We start from the raw sequence: 14,320 nt of genomic DNA, 5'->3' as shown, positions 1-14,320 counted from the left end.
GAGACGAGCCTGGCCAACATAGTAAAACACTGTCTCTACTAAAAACACAAAAATTAGTCAGGTGTGGTGGCATGCACCTGTAGTCCCAGCTACTTGGGAGGCTGAGGCGGGAGAACTGCTTGAACCTGGGAGACGGAGGTTGGAGTGAGCTGAGACTATGCCATTGCACTCTCCAGCCTGGGTGACAGAGTGAGACTCCATCTCAAAAAAAAAAAAAAAAAGGCAGTGGAATATGTACTGTGAGATGCCACTTACATGGAATTTGTTAAAATCACACACTATGCATTTATAATGTGTGTGTGTATTAAACATATGTGCAAATGTGCTTGGAATGGACTGGAAAAACTTACAGCAAATTCAGGGAGGCACTTGTCTCTAGGGAGAAGTTGTTAAAAGGCCCTTCAGTTTTCATCTGTGATGTTTTATTTAAAGAGGAAAACAGGCCACAAATGCAACAAAATGTTAACAGTTGTTAAATTTGGGTGGTAGAAATGCGTTCTGGGCTGTATTACCATATAGTCAAAATCTTCTCCAGATTCACAAAAGGAGATGATGGACAGCATGCCGGGTAGAATGGCAGGTGCCACCGCTCCCCTGCTCCGCGTGCCTCCTCCCCGCGTCCCCTCACCTGTCTGCGGGAAAGTGCAGGTCGCCGCCAGCCCGGTGCAGCTCACTGATGTTCTCCAGCCTGGCCAGTGCGTCCATGCGCTTCACCATCAGCTCCAGCAGGTCGCTCATCTTGCGCAGGACGCCACGGGACTCAGGGCCCCCCATCACTGTGGGCAGAGTGTGGGTATGGTTAGGGGAGGCCTGAGCAGCCTGGAGGCCACCTGAGGCCACCTGGTGTCCAGGCTGGGGCAGCTCAGACAAAGCTGGCCCCAAAGCCCCCCAGCACCAACACCAGACCCCAGCCTCAGCCCTATCTTCCCAGTCACTCCTGACCCCTTTGCTGCATTGTTTTGCGGTACAGAGAACAGCATCGTGGTGGAGTGAGAGCCCTGGGCAGCCCTGTCTCCACCAGCCATGTGACATTGGGATCATTTCCTAAGCCCTCTGGGCCTCAGTTTTGTCAACTGTAAAATGGAGCTTTAGATGTAATCTTTGAGGTGTCCTGGGGCCCAACAACCCTCATATCTGTGAGATGGCAGAAAAGGCCCAGCACTGGGACAGAAGCCCCAGAGCCCCCAAACAGCAAGCTCTAGGCAGGACTTCTAGATCAGGGTTCCTAGAAATGTGGCCAATCACCCAGCAGCATCTGGATCTTCTAGGCAGGCTGTTAAAATTCAGATTTCTGGGCCTTGGTCTAGATTTGCCAATTCAACTGTCTAGGGTCCGGGCCCCGGGAATCTACACTTTCCTTGCTCCCCATAGATCCGGACATGCAGGGAAGTTGGGAGCCTGTGTTCAGGGGCCCAGGGCCCTGTTGCTTCCCCAGCCCTCCTTCTCCTGCCCGGCCCCTGGGCCCTAACCCCATCTCTTCCCCATCCCTCTTCCCTGGACCCTCTTGTAGGAAACCATAATGCATGAGTTCTGAATCTCAAACTGGTCTTTGGGTTCCCAAAGATCAACTGACGAGAGCAGGTTCCCTGGGGCTGAGGCGCCTGCTCTTCCCTCTGCTCCCAGCCTGGGCAGGGGAGACCTTGTGAAGAAGAAAATTAAATGAAAATGAGGCACTTCGACCAAGATCCCATCAGCCAGCCTGCAATCCTCCACGGCTTCCTTTCTAATCATTCCCGATCATTAGCACTGCACGTGCCAGTGTGCAGGAGCGAGCTCTCGCCTTCCTTTTTAATTAAATCTGAAGGCTTCACATTGCCCCTCCACACAGTCCATAGGGTGCTGGGCTCCAGGCACTAAAATCCCCAACTCAGCTCCTCCCAAACCCCTATGGGTTGGGCTTGAAATCACTCCCCAAAAATGAGCCAAGTCACCTGGGGACACGAACCTTTGACGCTCAGGCTGCCAGTCCAGGGGCCCAGTGGAGGATGCCATGGGTTGGGCTCCCCAGAAGCAGAGCCTGGGACAAGGGTTTGAGGGTGAGTAGTTTAAACAGGAGCTAATGGAAACCTCGGCAGGAGAGTGAGGAAGAGAGACGGGGAAGCTGGGGAAGCTGGGAAAGCTGCATTGCCGAGAATGTTACCACCAGGGTGCCCAAGCTCAGCCCTGCCAGGGAGCCCCAAGACCAAGTAGAACACACTGCAGTCACCCCACCTGGGGAGGGCAAGGGGACTGGGGCCTCTGCCCGCTGACCCCCGTGTGACCGGGGCAGTCACTGAATGGCTCTGAGCTTCAGCATCCCCGTCTCAAGGCAAGAATAACAGGCCCCATCTGCAGACCAACATCACAGCACCAGGAAGGTGACAAGAGAGAGGCCACTGAGAAGAGGCAGAGCAGGGAGAGGAGAGAAGGAACTAGAGGCTGTGGGCCGAGCAGGGGCAGCCGGCAGCCTCCGCATCACCGGGGCTGCTGTCACATTTCTGCTTTGCTTCTGCCCTTCTTCCCTGGCTCCGGCCGGCCCAGCCACTGCTGCCGCGTTCCCACCCTGATGTAAGTCACCCCCTGGTGGGGCTCCCCTGCCAGGTGACCCCGCCTGAGGTCAGAAGGGGGGCCACAGGAGCTGGGGAGGGGCCACTCACACACCGTGGAAATGCCAGCCAGGCTAGGGCTGCAAAACAGGAGAAGCTGTGATTTCCTTAAAGACACAGGGCTCCTGGCTCCGAAGAACAGGCATGAATGGGAGCAGGGGGGATGTAGGGGGCAGAAGAAAAGGAGAGAGAGGCAGAGATGCCCAGGAAGGCTCACGGATGGGGTCGGGCATTGGAGAAAATGGGCATATTTCCTCCCTACCCCAAGAGCTAAAGCAGCAAAGGACCCCCCCACCCCACAAGTCCCTCTACGGAAAAGAGAGTGGATTTTCAAACACTCAGCTGGGACCGGGAAATTTCACACTAGCATTAAATGACACTAACTCAGGTCCCTCCAGCCTCTCAGGCCCTCCCCACGCACTCACACACTCAATCGGTTAATCTGGGCAGCTCTGGTGAGCCATCGCTCATAGCTTGGGCTGCAGTAGTCCTTCTCCAAAGTAGTGGGATAAAAACAGGATATAGATGGCTCGCTCTCTCTTTGAGCTTCCCAGAGTTGGGGGCAATGGTTTACTTTTTCAGATCACTCTCATTTCAGAGATGCCTGCCCAAGCCCACCCTCCAAATTCAATACCGAGCTTGCAACCAGTGCTTGTAGCACAGAGTAAATGAAGAGATTCCCATCATTTCAGCTAAAAACACTGGAGGACTCAGATGACCTGCCTGGCCACTGCTTTCCACAAGTCCACGGGGCACCACTGGTACTGTGACCGCTTGAAGGGTATCATGGAGTCGTGCAGTACACAGCCTGCCTGGCCTCACTGGGCAGCCCTGGTGGGCGGTCGCTCACAGCTCAGGCTGGAGGGTCCTTTCCCCAAAGGACTAAGATGGAAAAAGGAGTAACAGACCACAGCCGGGACACCGTAGCGGTGCTGTGGCCAGAGCACTCAGGCCTGACTGACCACAGAGCCTGGTCAGCAGCTCGCTCCTGCAGATGCAGCACCCCACGAGTGCTGAGCCCACAGCATGGCTTTTGGGGTGATGCTGTGTTCCCTGGAGTGCCTCAGGCCTGGCACCCTGTCTGCTGCTCTACCGGTCCCACTCTCCAAGCTCACCCCAAGCTTCCTCTGCTCCTGCCCATCGCCTGAGCCCCTCCCAGAAACCTCACGGTCACAGCTCCCCACCCACACCCCACGCTCCCAGCCCCATTGCACAGGCTGAAAAACAGCTGATGGGCCAAAAACGATGAGGTCTGGCCTAGAGCTGCAGGGGCCCCTGAGAGTCAACAAAGCAGAGGCTGCAGCAGCAGCAGCATGGTGGCATGGGCCCGGTCAAGAGGGGTGCGGCAGAAGCCTGGACTCCAGGCTTGCTCTGCCACGGACCAGACAGGTGGGCAGGTCACCGTCCTTCTCTTGGCCTCAATTTACTCTCATGTAAAACGAGGGGGCTGGGCTCATTGAGCTCTGAGTCTCTATCACCCTGACTTCCGTTTCTGACTTCCCCTAATTGCTTCCAGAGATTCGAGAAACGGGAAAAGAAAGAATCACTCCTATAAAAGCTGGCAGCAGGCCAGGCGCAGTGGCTCATGCCTATAATCTCAGCACTTGGGGAGGTCAAGGTGGATGGATCGCTTGAGCTCGGGAGTTCAACACCAGCCTGGGCAACATGGCAAAACCCCTTTTCAATAAAAAATACAAAGATTAGCCAGGCATGGTGGCATGTGCCTGTAATCCCAGCTACTTTCAGGGCTGAGGTGGGAGGATTGCTGGAGCCCACGAGATTGAGGCTGCAGTGAGCCGTGATTGCACCACTGCACTCCCGCCTGGGCAACAGAGCGAGACCCTCTCTCAAACAAACAAACGAAAACCCTGAGGACGTACAGAGGCGTGGGTCATTGCAGCCTGGGTTTCACAATGACCACGTCCACAGAGCCAGATCCCCCATCTGTAGTTCTTCAAGCCCCACCTCATCAGACTGGACCAAGGCAGCAAGAGTCCCACACCCCAGTTCCAGGGGCTCAGGAGCTGCTCCCATCTTCTGCAGATGGCATGGAACTCCAGAAAGCCCTGAGACCTGGGGAGACAGCCCTGCCCCTTCCCGATGAGCCCTTGGGGTATCAGGCACATTTTCTACTCTAAAAATGCCCAAAGACAAGGCAGGGGGTGGGTACCCAGGAGGGAAGCAGGTTAGGCCGACCTTCCCCCAGTGACCCACTCCCCTAAAAGCCGCCACTGGCCCTGGGACTGTCAGCAGAGCCAGCTGACATCGCTTCCCCCGAGTCACTTCACCACTCTTGGCGTCAGCTAAATTGAAATATATTTAATGTGAGGCCCCAGTGATACATCTCAGAACAGGCACATGTTCCCTCCATATTTCCATATAAATAAGGAAAGCTGGGACGCTGGGAGATACAAATAGATCCTCTCATCTACAGACGGGGTGTGTTTATTACCCATGGAGGCCCCATCCCCTCCCCAGACGCTCTGTCTCTCTCTGTCTCTCTCATCCTCCTTCGTCCCCCTTTTCTTGTCCCCATCCTCACCCTTTACCATTGGAAATTGAATGAGCCCCCATCTCTCCAGAAAGCAGAGGCTTCCCTGGCACTGAGAAGGGAGCTGTGACTGGGTGTTTGTGCAGCTGGAGAAATGTGCACATTTGTCTCTCTGTCCTTGCTCACCGCAGAAACCAGCTGAGGCCATGGGCGCTCTGGGCTCCGGGCAGCAGAGAAGACAAGGACAGGCCGTGGGAGGCCACATCAGGCTCTCCCTCAGACCTCCGGGCCCTGGCCCCTCATCCATTGAGCCTGAGAGAAGAGCCCCAGGGCCCCTTAGCACCAAGGGCCAGAGCCAGAACCATCCACGGAGCCAGGGAGCCTTCCCCGGGTTCAATTCCTGGAGCAGGCCTGGGAGGTCTGGCAGGGTGCAGTAGACACATGCAGCTGTGCCATGGACTTCCAACCTACAGACCCCTCCCAAAACACAGCCTCCTACCACTACTTTTTTTTGTTGTTGTTGTTTTTTAAACCCAAGACGGAGTCTTGCTCTGTCATGTAGGCTGCAATGCAGTGGCGCAATCTCGGTTCACTGGAGCCTCCTCCTCCCAGGTTCAAGCAATTCTCCTGCCTCAGCCTCCTAAGGAGCTGGGATTACAGCATGTGCCACCACAGCCTGCTAATTTTTGTATTTTTAGTAGAAACAGGTTTCACCATGTTGGCCAGGCTGGTCTCGAACTCCTGACCTCAGGTGATCCACCTGCCTCAGCCTCCCAAAGTGTTGGGCTTACAGGCATGAGCCACCACGCCCAGACTCCTACCACTACTTCTTCAAGACAAGTCAGAGGGCAGGAAACAGCCCCACAGCCCTATCTGCAGCCACATGGGGAAGGAGGCCTAGGAGAGAAGGGCTGGAAGGGCAGGAGACAGGAGGAGGGCCTGGGGTGGGAAGTGGGGCAGAGCTGCCTGGGAGGGGGCAATGCCGGAAAGCCCTCCCCAGGGTCCAGGCCTGGCCCAAATGCAGCAAGAGGGAATGAAGTCAGATCTCCTCTGGGTCATGATTCCCCATGCAGCCTCCTCTCTCGAATCTTTCAGATGAGTGTGCAGAATACAGAATGAGATGTCAGTCACATTTCATCCCCCAAAGTACGCAGAGTTTATCATGAAGTATAAACAGGCACAGAGGAGAATTTGGAGGCCCCACACATAGACCACAGTCCACAAGAGGCTGAATGACGCCTTGCTCTTCTTTTCGAGAAAAGCCTTCTCCTCCCTCCCCCTTCGCAGCCACAGTCCATGTGGGACCCCACTTCTGTCACTTCTGTCACTTGTCACTGGTTTGACAGGGGAGGAGAGATGGTTTTTCCCATTTGTACACAGATTGTTTTTTGACCAATGCAATGATTTTTTTTTTTTTTCTAAATAGCAGGGCCTTAGAGGGTTTCCTTCTCCTGATTCTGCTCTGGGGTTGTCTAGGCTCCACAGATTTCTTTTGTGTAACAAAATGTGCATTATCCAACAACCCAACCCTGGCCCGAACTTCCAAGATCCCTTCCCTGGCCTGGTTCAGCCAAGCAATCTGCCAAGCACCTCCCTTGAAGCCCTGATCTTTCCCTCAGGCATCTCCTAGGTAGAAAGGCTGGCACCTCCTCGGTTCTCGAGAGGGCTGCCCCAGGCACTGTGTGGGGATGTAGTTTGAGGGGCTTCTCTTGCAGGATCAGGATGTTAAACCCACATTGCAAACTCCTTTCCCCGCCTGAGTCCCTGCCTTGGGTCTGCCCAAGCAAATTAGCTTGATCCAAGGGTATGAAAGAAATCACGGGGAACAAAGCGAATAGGGATCTAAAGTGAATCAGGGTCAGCTCTCCCAGGTTCTCAGCGGCCCCTTTTTCTCCTCCTTCTCCCAGACTTCAGTTCTGTATTCCAGGTACTCAGGTTCTGAGGCCGGGGAAATGTGAAAAGACTGGCTTGGATAAACTTGGTCTGAGAACTAACATTACAACATGTAGAATCTCCACTCCTAGGTATACCCAACAGAAATGCCTACATGTGTTTACCAAAAGACATGCACTAAAATATTCATAGCAGCACTGTTCGCAAAAGCCCAAAACTGGAAACAACCAAATGCCCACCAATGATCGGATGGATGAATATGGTGGTGTATGCATGTTCTCACTCATAGGTGGGAATTGAACAATGAGATCACTTGGACACAGGAAGGGGAACATCACACACCGGGGCCTATTGTGGGGGGCGGGGGGAGGGATAGCATTAGGAGATATACCTAATGTAAATGACAAGTTAATGAGTGCAGCACACCAACATGGCACATGTATACATATGTTAAAAACCTGCATATTGTGCTCATGTACCCTAGAACTTAAAGTATAAAAAAAAAAAATGGTGGTGTACTCACATAATGGAAGGCTACACAGCAAAAAAATAAAAATAAAAATAAAAAAACAGTGCAAAAGTGCAAGTGACATACAAGATATGTATGCAACCACATACAAGATAGTGAGTCCCACACATGTACTATTGAGAGAAAAGCCACACACAAAAGATTACTCCTGTATTAGTTCATTCTCAACGTTGCTACTAAAGACATACCCAAGACTGGGTAATTTATAGAGGAAAAAGGTTTAATTGACTCAGAGTCCATCATGGCTGGGGAGGCCTCAGGAAACTTACAATCATGGCGGAAGGGAAAGCAAACATGTCCTTCTTCACATGGCAGCAGGAAGGGGAAGTACCAAGCAAAAGGGAAAAAGCCCCTTATAAAAACCATCAGATCTTGTGAGAACTCGTTCACTATCACAAGAACAGCATGGAGGTAAACCACCCCCATGATTCAATTACCTCCCACAGGGTCCACTCCACAAGAAGTGGAGATTATGGGAACTACAATTCAAGATGAGATTTGGGTGGGGACACAGCCAAACCATATCAACTCCCAAAATGATTCCATGCTCACAAAGCCCAAAAAACAGGCAGAACTCTTCTATGTGATCAAAAGTCAGGTCATGACTATCTTTGGGTGAGTAATGACTGTGAAGTGGCATGGGGACACTTGGGGGCTGATCATGTTCTGTTCCTTGATCTGGGTTGTTAGTTGCATGGATTGTTCATTTGTGTATCTTATACCCCAATAAAAAGTTTAAGCCCATGCACATGCACACACACATGCACACACATCCACATGTACACACATATGCACACGCAGCTGTAGTCCAATTGTATGACCTTGGGCAAGTGCTCTCCCCTATGTGGTTCCATCCATCTTTAGACCCAGACCTGCAGCTGGGGTTGGACTCCCACCCCCATACCCAAGCAAAACTGCACAGCACGGAGCACAGCAGGGCTCCCACACCCCTTGTACTCCGGACCACTGAGCCTGATCCTGCCCAGATGGGGCAAGAGCCATGGGGTAGGTGAGTTACCTTGACTCTCCAACCCCCTTAGGGAGATAGGCATAAAAACCAGAGCCCAGCCAAAAACCCCTCTTCTCCCCGACCCCTAATTCCCACCTCTTAGACCCCTGACCTTTCTGGAGGTTCAGCTTCCTCAAGGCCTCTGTAGCAGCCCACCCAGATAGGCACACCCCCTTTCCAGGGGTGGCAGCCAGGTACTTTATGAATCTCTGTCTATACTCCATCTTCCCATGCACCACTTTTCCTACCAGCCCTCCCTCAAGCCACCCTTCCGGTGCACCTTCACGACTGCCTCCTCCCACCCCTGCCCACCTCAATCCTCAGCCTCTCCTACATAGACATTCCAGCGCCTCCTTGGTCCTCTTCCATAAACACGCTTTGCTGCAGTGCCCCCGTTTCCAACTCAACACATCCATTAAGTATTGATGAAGTGCTCGCCATTTGACAGATGCTGCTGAGGCCCCTTCCCATGCTTTATCTTAGCACAGCCTCGCGACGAGCCTGGGAAATGGGGATTACCATCCCCATTTACCAGAGGAAAATTTGGAGGCTTAGAGACTGAGGAATCTCTGCGAGTCAGAGACGGGATAAATTAACTTACACTCAGGCTTGAATGACTAATAAGTGTGAGATTCCTTCTGAGAGCTTTTGCAAGTTTAAAGAAGTGCATGTGAAACCAGAGGAATGAATCTAATGATGAGATGACAGATGGCATAATAAGAGCCCCTCAGCACCCACCCAGATGACAACCTATTCAACTTGGGATGTCTACAATATTCTGAGAACAGGGGAGCCAGATACCCAAGCTCTGCAAGTTCAAGAAGGTGGACTTCAAGGAGAGACTTCCCCAGAGGGGCAGGGAAATCTCACAGAGCCAGCCTTCAAACAGTTCCAGAAACCCACTTGTCTCAGTTTCCCCACTACCCCATGTCCCTCCTTTTGATCAGTGACCAAAAGAACCCCCATGATACAGTGGGCAGGACTCAGTTCTGACCCCCACCCCTCCTTAGGTGAGATGAGGTGGGGCTGGGCCCAGTTTCAGGAGGAGGGCTCCCAGTTGGTCACTCTTGTGCCATGTGGCACCAGCCATGCTGGGTAATGTTCACGTGTGAGCCCCTTCAATCCAACCTCTGCAGAAGGTCACTGCTGTCCTTCTCTGTAGGGAAGCCAGGTGACTCGGCCAATGGCACACAGCTGGTAGGTGATGACCAGGATGCAAGCCCAGACCCACCAGACCTCCAAAGCCCATGCTCTGATCTCCATTCCACTGCCTTGCAAATATCCTGTGGGCAAGGAGTGACGGGGCCTGGGAGGGAGCTGTGTCCCAAGAGCTCAGAGATAAGACATTTAAGCCTATGGCCAGACCCGTCCCCACATGGCCACAGCCTGGGCCAAAGACAAGGATATGTGTGCCTCAAGGGTTCAGGTGTAATATTCAGAGACTGCTCATCCCGAAACCCAACTAAAGAAGCAACAGTGGCAGCCTCTTCTGAGACCCGGGAGACCCTGGCTTAAAGGCCCTAGCCTGGCCTGAGAACCCAGGCCAGAGGAAGCCTGATGACAGCTGCCAGACCAGAGCCAAAGCGCATGGAGGGTCACACAGAGCAAGTCCAGGCCCCCTCCACTCACATCCACCTACAGGGCGGCCAGAAAGCCAGGTACAGGGCTAGGCTCAGAGGCAGTTCCTCTTTGACCCACAAACACCCTCATTCATCTCACACTTCCCTTGCCCCACAAAGGTACCTTCTGTGCGGATGGTGAATGGCGAGTCCCCCAGGCGCCGGGCCGAGAACTGGCCTCCCAGAGACGTCATCAGGAAGCAGAGAGTGAAGAAGCCGATGCCCAGGACAAAAAGCCTGCGGAGAGGAAGGAGGCGGGTCAGGAGGGCAGGAAGGGCCATCGGGCTCCGGCGCTCCACCAAGTACCGGCTGCACAGATGCTTTAAGAATGAGTGCATGAGTGAAGGAAGCAAAGGAGAATGAAAGGATGGGAGCTGAGCTCCAGGCCCAGGAGGGCTCCCCCACTACAGGATAAAGAGAGCTCGACTACAAGATGCTGGCCCCGAGCCACACGAAAAACCACAAGGCAGAATGACGCATACTTAGGCATGAGGCGGGCGGGCTCTAGCCTCCAAGCGGAGCTGGTTCATTAACAGCTGCAGTCCTCAAAGTGTGGTCCCCAGACCAGCAGTCGGCATCACCTGAGACTCCTTAGAAATGCCAATGCTGGGCCCAGACCCCAAATTACTGAATCTGAGGCTCTGGGGTGGAGCGAGCAAGCTGTTTTAGCAAAGTCTCCTGAAGATTCCACCGCATGCAAAAGTTTGACAACCAGTGATAGACACAGCAGGGCCCGAGGCCAGCCAGAGGGCAAGGAATTGGTCCAGACAAAGCCCACCTGGACCCTATCAGTCACTCAGGCCACCCTCAGTGCTGTATGCAGAGGCTTGCTGCAGCAGTCATGAGCTTGTTTGAACACCCCCAACCACTTCCACTACTAGATGGTAAGATCTCCAGGGCAGGGCCACACGGCCCATGCCCAGGCTCCCCTCAACACACATCTCCCCTAGGCAGGCACACCCAGGGTCATCAGCCTGCACCACGGACTGGCCAGGGTGTCCTCATACCTGTGCAAGGGATGTAATATAGGTGTGTGTGCTGTCACACTGGGTGGGAGGGAGAGCTGGCCAGGACAGGACTCCTGTTCCTGCCTTCAACACGTAGTTATTGATTATCCACCAGGAGCCAGGCTCTGGGGTAACCCCAGGGGGACAGCAGGGAAGAAGGCACAGAACCCTTCCTCCCTCAATCCAGACCCAGGGTCCTGCTGCTTCCCTCATCAATCCTAGGCCCCAAACAGGAGAGCTGAGCTCGCAGCACAGCCTTGGGGCTTTTCTGGGACCTTGAACCTATCAGGGGACTTGATGAACTGGCAGAGCTGAGAGGGGCGCCCTCCCACCAACCCCAGATCAGGGTGAGGAACCCTCTGTTGTGTGGAGTCAGGCTCCCTGGAGAGAGCCCCACAAGTCATGCCAGAGACCTCCGGGTTTTGCCCCTCCACTCCGCACCCTCAAGTTCCACACTTGTTTGTGTCTTTATGCAAGACTTGCTTTATGCATTTTAATCTTCATTATTTGAAACTGGCAGAGCAGTATTTAATTAAAATTTGGTCCATTAAAGAAAACACATAATTGCAGAAGAAAATAAAAGGCACAACAAAATTCCCAGCCCATATTTGAAGGAAGCTGTTAGAGATTTGGGCAGAGAGGAGGAGAACCCCAAAGCAGAGAGGTGCTTGGGAGCTTCCCGAAGGAGAGACTCAAAGGCCACACCCTCGACAGGAAGGTCAGGAGACATGATTTGGTAGGTGAGACCGCACAAGGGACACTTCCCTCAGTGCAGAAGGACACCTCACTTAATTCCACCAAGCCTGGGGGTGGGGCTCAGATCTTGGGGTCCCTCAGAGGAAGTCAGGAGACTCTAGAGACAACAGCCACAGCCATGGCACAGGAAAGGTGCTGTCCCATGCTCGGGAGATCCCAGGGGAAATCAGCTATTTGTCCTCCCAATCTGAGGACAAGGATGGACTTCCCCCACTCATGTCTCTAGTCCCTAGGGAAGAGGCCAGGGGAGCGAGGGAGTTGTACTTAGAGCTGGGGACCTGGGCGCCCACCAGGGTCCAACAACCCTGCTATGAGAACAATGTCTACCCCCTTTAACCCCGAACCTGAAGTCCCCCAACACACCTCATCTGCATCTCCCTCTGCCAGCCCCCGATCCTGGGATTCAATGTCCCCCAAGGCAGCTGGGGGGCATTTGGAGTGGGCTCAAGTTAAAATGGTTTCAGCCATCCATGTATCCACTCAAGCAACATTCCAGGGGCACCTATGGAATAAAGACCCTGCCAGCAGCCCTGGAAAAACCAGAGAGAACAGGACCCCAGCCTGCCTTTGAGGATGAACAAGCTGGGGTGCTATGATTGGAGCCTGACCCCCACCTCAACTGAAGGGACTCACTGATGATGGCTGCGGGTCTCCAGGAAGCCCAGGGAGACCCTAGGGTGAAGTTACACAACTCTGGGGACCCATGCAGCTCCACCCCCAGTCCTGCCTTCAGATAAGGGCCTGAAAAAAAACCAGGGCAGGACGAGACAGGGAAGCAGCCCTGGGGCGCGAGCGCTGTCCATGGTACTGGAGTCCCGCGGCTGCTTCCAATCGCGCCAGGAAACATCCAGCCGCCCGGAGGAAGGGACCTGAATGGGGTCGGAAGAGAAGGGGTGAGGACCCTCCAGCCTTCCCAGTCAGCTCAGGGATTCAAGGGCTTCCCTGGAGGAGCAAGGCCCTTTTCAGAGACGCCCGCTTCCCGCCCTGCTTCCCATGGGCTCCCGAGGCCCCTATCACCGCCTAGGGCCTGCACCAGCTCTCCGGGCCTCCTGGAGCCCTGAACCGCAGCGGTCCAGCCTGACCCCTGCCATCCCCTGGGGCTGCCTCCTCGGCCCAGCAGGCAGGCCCGGTGTGCTGGGAGGCGGGCGCCAGGTGAGCCACCGTCTCCCCACCCCCATCCCCGTCTGGAGCCGGCAGGGAGACCACAGTGGGGCTGGGCGGGACCGGGACTCTGGCCGAGACCTGGAGGGCAAGGGTTCAGGGCCCCTGCCAGCTCCGCCTTCGCGGGCTCCCTCCCGCGCCCGGAGCCCACCTGTGGCCGCGTCCCGAGTCCGGCCCCTGCACCGGGGCTGTCACTCCCCCAGCTTCCTCACTGACCAGCTACCCAGGGGGTGACACTCTGGCCCCGCCGGGCGTCCACCAGGCAGCGCCCCCTCCCCACCCCACTGCGGGCCGGCTCCGCGGGTGCCTGGGAGGAGAGGGGGCTGCCCCGGCACCGCTGGGCCCTGGGGGCCCCTGGCTGGGTCCAGTGAGTCCTGTGCGGCCCCAACCCTGCCTGGCCTGGGCCCCCAGGTGCTGGCCGCCCGAAGCATGTCGCCTTCGCCACCGCCCGCCCGCCACGCTCCGCCGCAGCCCCGGCTCCAGCCGCCCCATAGCCCCGCAGCGCCGCCTCTACCCCCGCCTCTCCGACGCCTGCGATCGGGGGCGAATCCCGGGATGAGCGGGTCCTCGGTCTAATCTCAGGACCCTCTCGTCGGAGCCAGGCCCAAGCCCCGTGGGGAGGAGAGCAGTGCCACCAAAGGCGGGGGAAAGGGTGGCACAGGTGGAGGGATTGGGGGTAGCCGACCTAGGGGCAGACAGGAGGGACGGGAGGGACCAGAGGGGGAGCTCCTGGGCGCCGCTCACTAACTTTGCTGCCCGGATGGGACCGTCCGCGGGGTGAGGAAGGACCCCGAGGGGCTAGGAAGGGGCGGGCAGCCTGGGGCGACTTTCTGGGCCCAGGACCACCACCTGGGGGTTTTCTGCCCCCATTCTTACCTCTGCATCCCGAGTCCTCTCCAACCCTGCCCAACTCGGGACAGGTCCCCGAATAACACACCCCTCCCCACCCGCACCCCGAACCCCAACCCCATCCGTTTCCCCAGCCCAGCCCCACTGGTCATCACCAGGGGTTGAAGCATGAACCTCCCCTTCTGCCGCCGGGACTTGCACGCTCGCAGGAACCGACCTCGCCCACCTCCATCCCGCGCCCCCCGGGGAAAAGACCAACCAGGAGGGAACTTTACCGAAAGGGTCTCAGGGTGACCAGGCATCTTCTGACCATTATCTTCCCATCGGGGTTGACGGTGATCATTGTTCAAACTTGTTGGTGCGAGCAGCCGCGGGCGAGGCCGGACGCACCGTCCTGGGCCCAGTTCTCGCCGCTTCCGGG

The 14,320-nt window shown here is 55.5% G+C and overlaps 1 protein-coding gene across 4 annotated transcripts in view; it reads right to left on the bottom strand.

Annotated features, from left to right (window-relative positions):
• MGAT5B (mannosyl (alpha-1,6-)-glycoprotein beta-1,6-N-acetyl-glucosaminyltransferase, isozyme B) overlaps window positions 1–14,320 on the bottom strand; it is a 91,441-nt gene extending 77,121 nt beyond the window's left edge. For 2 of the 4 annotated variants that reach the window (XM_011986724.1, XM_011986811.1), the window contains exons 1-3: window positions 14,175–14,320; window positions 10,251–10,363; window positions 629–776 (exon numbers count right to left, since the gene is read on the bottom strand). In XM_011986724.1, the coding sequence (XP_011842114.1) occupies window positions 629–776; window positions 10,251–10,363; window positions 14,175–14,242 (329 nt within the window). In that variant the 5' untranslated portion in view covers window positions 14,243–14,320. Of the gene's footprint in view, window positions 1–628; window positions 777–10,250; window positions 10,568–14,174 lie in introns of those variants that run through there. The other 2 variants (XM_011986644.1, XM_011986569.1) reach the window with 2 other exon arrangements.

Source organism: Mandrillus leucophaeus, unplaced genomic scaffold, assembly GCF_000951045.1.
Source record: "Mandrillus leucophaeus isolate KB7577 unplaced genomic scaffold, Mleu.le_1.0 Scaffold1, whole genome shotgun sequence".
NCBI lineage: Eukaryota > Metazoa > Chordata > Mammalia > Primates > Cercopithecidae > Mandrillus > Mandrillus leucophaeus.
The sequence above is the reverse complement of the archived record's forward strand: the minus strand, read 5'-3'. Positions and strand labels throughout refer to the sequence as shown.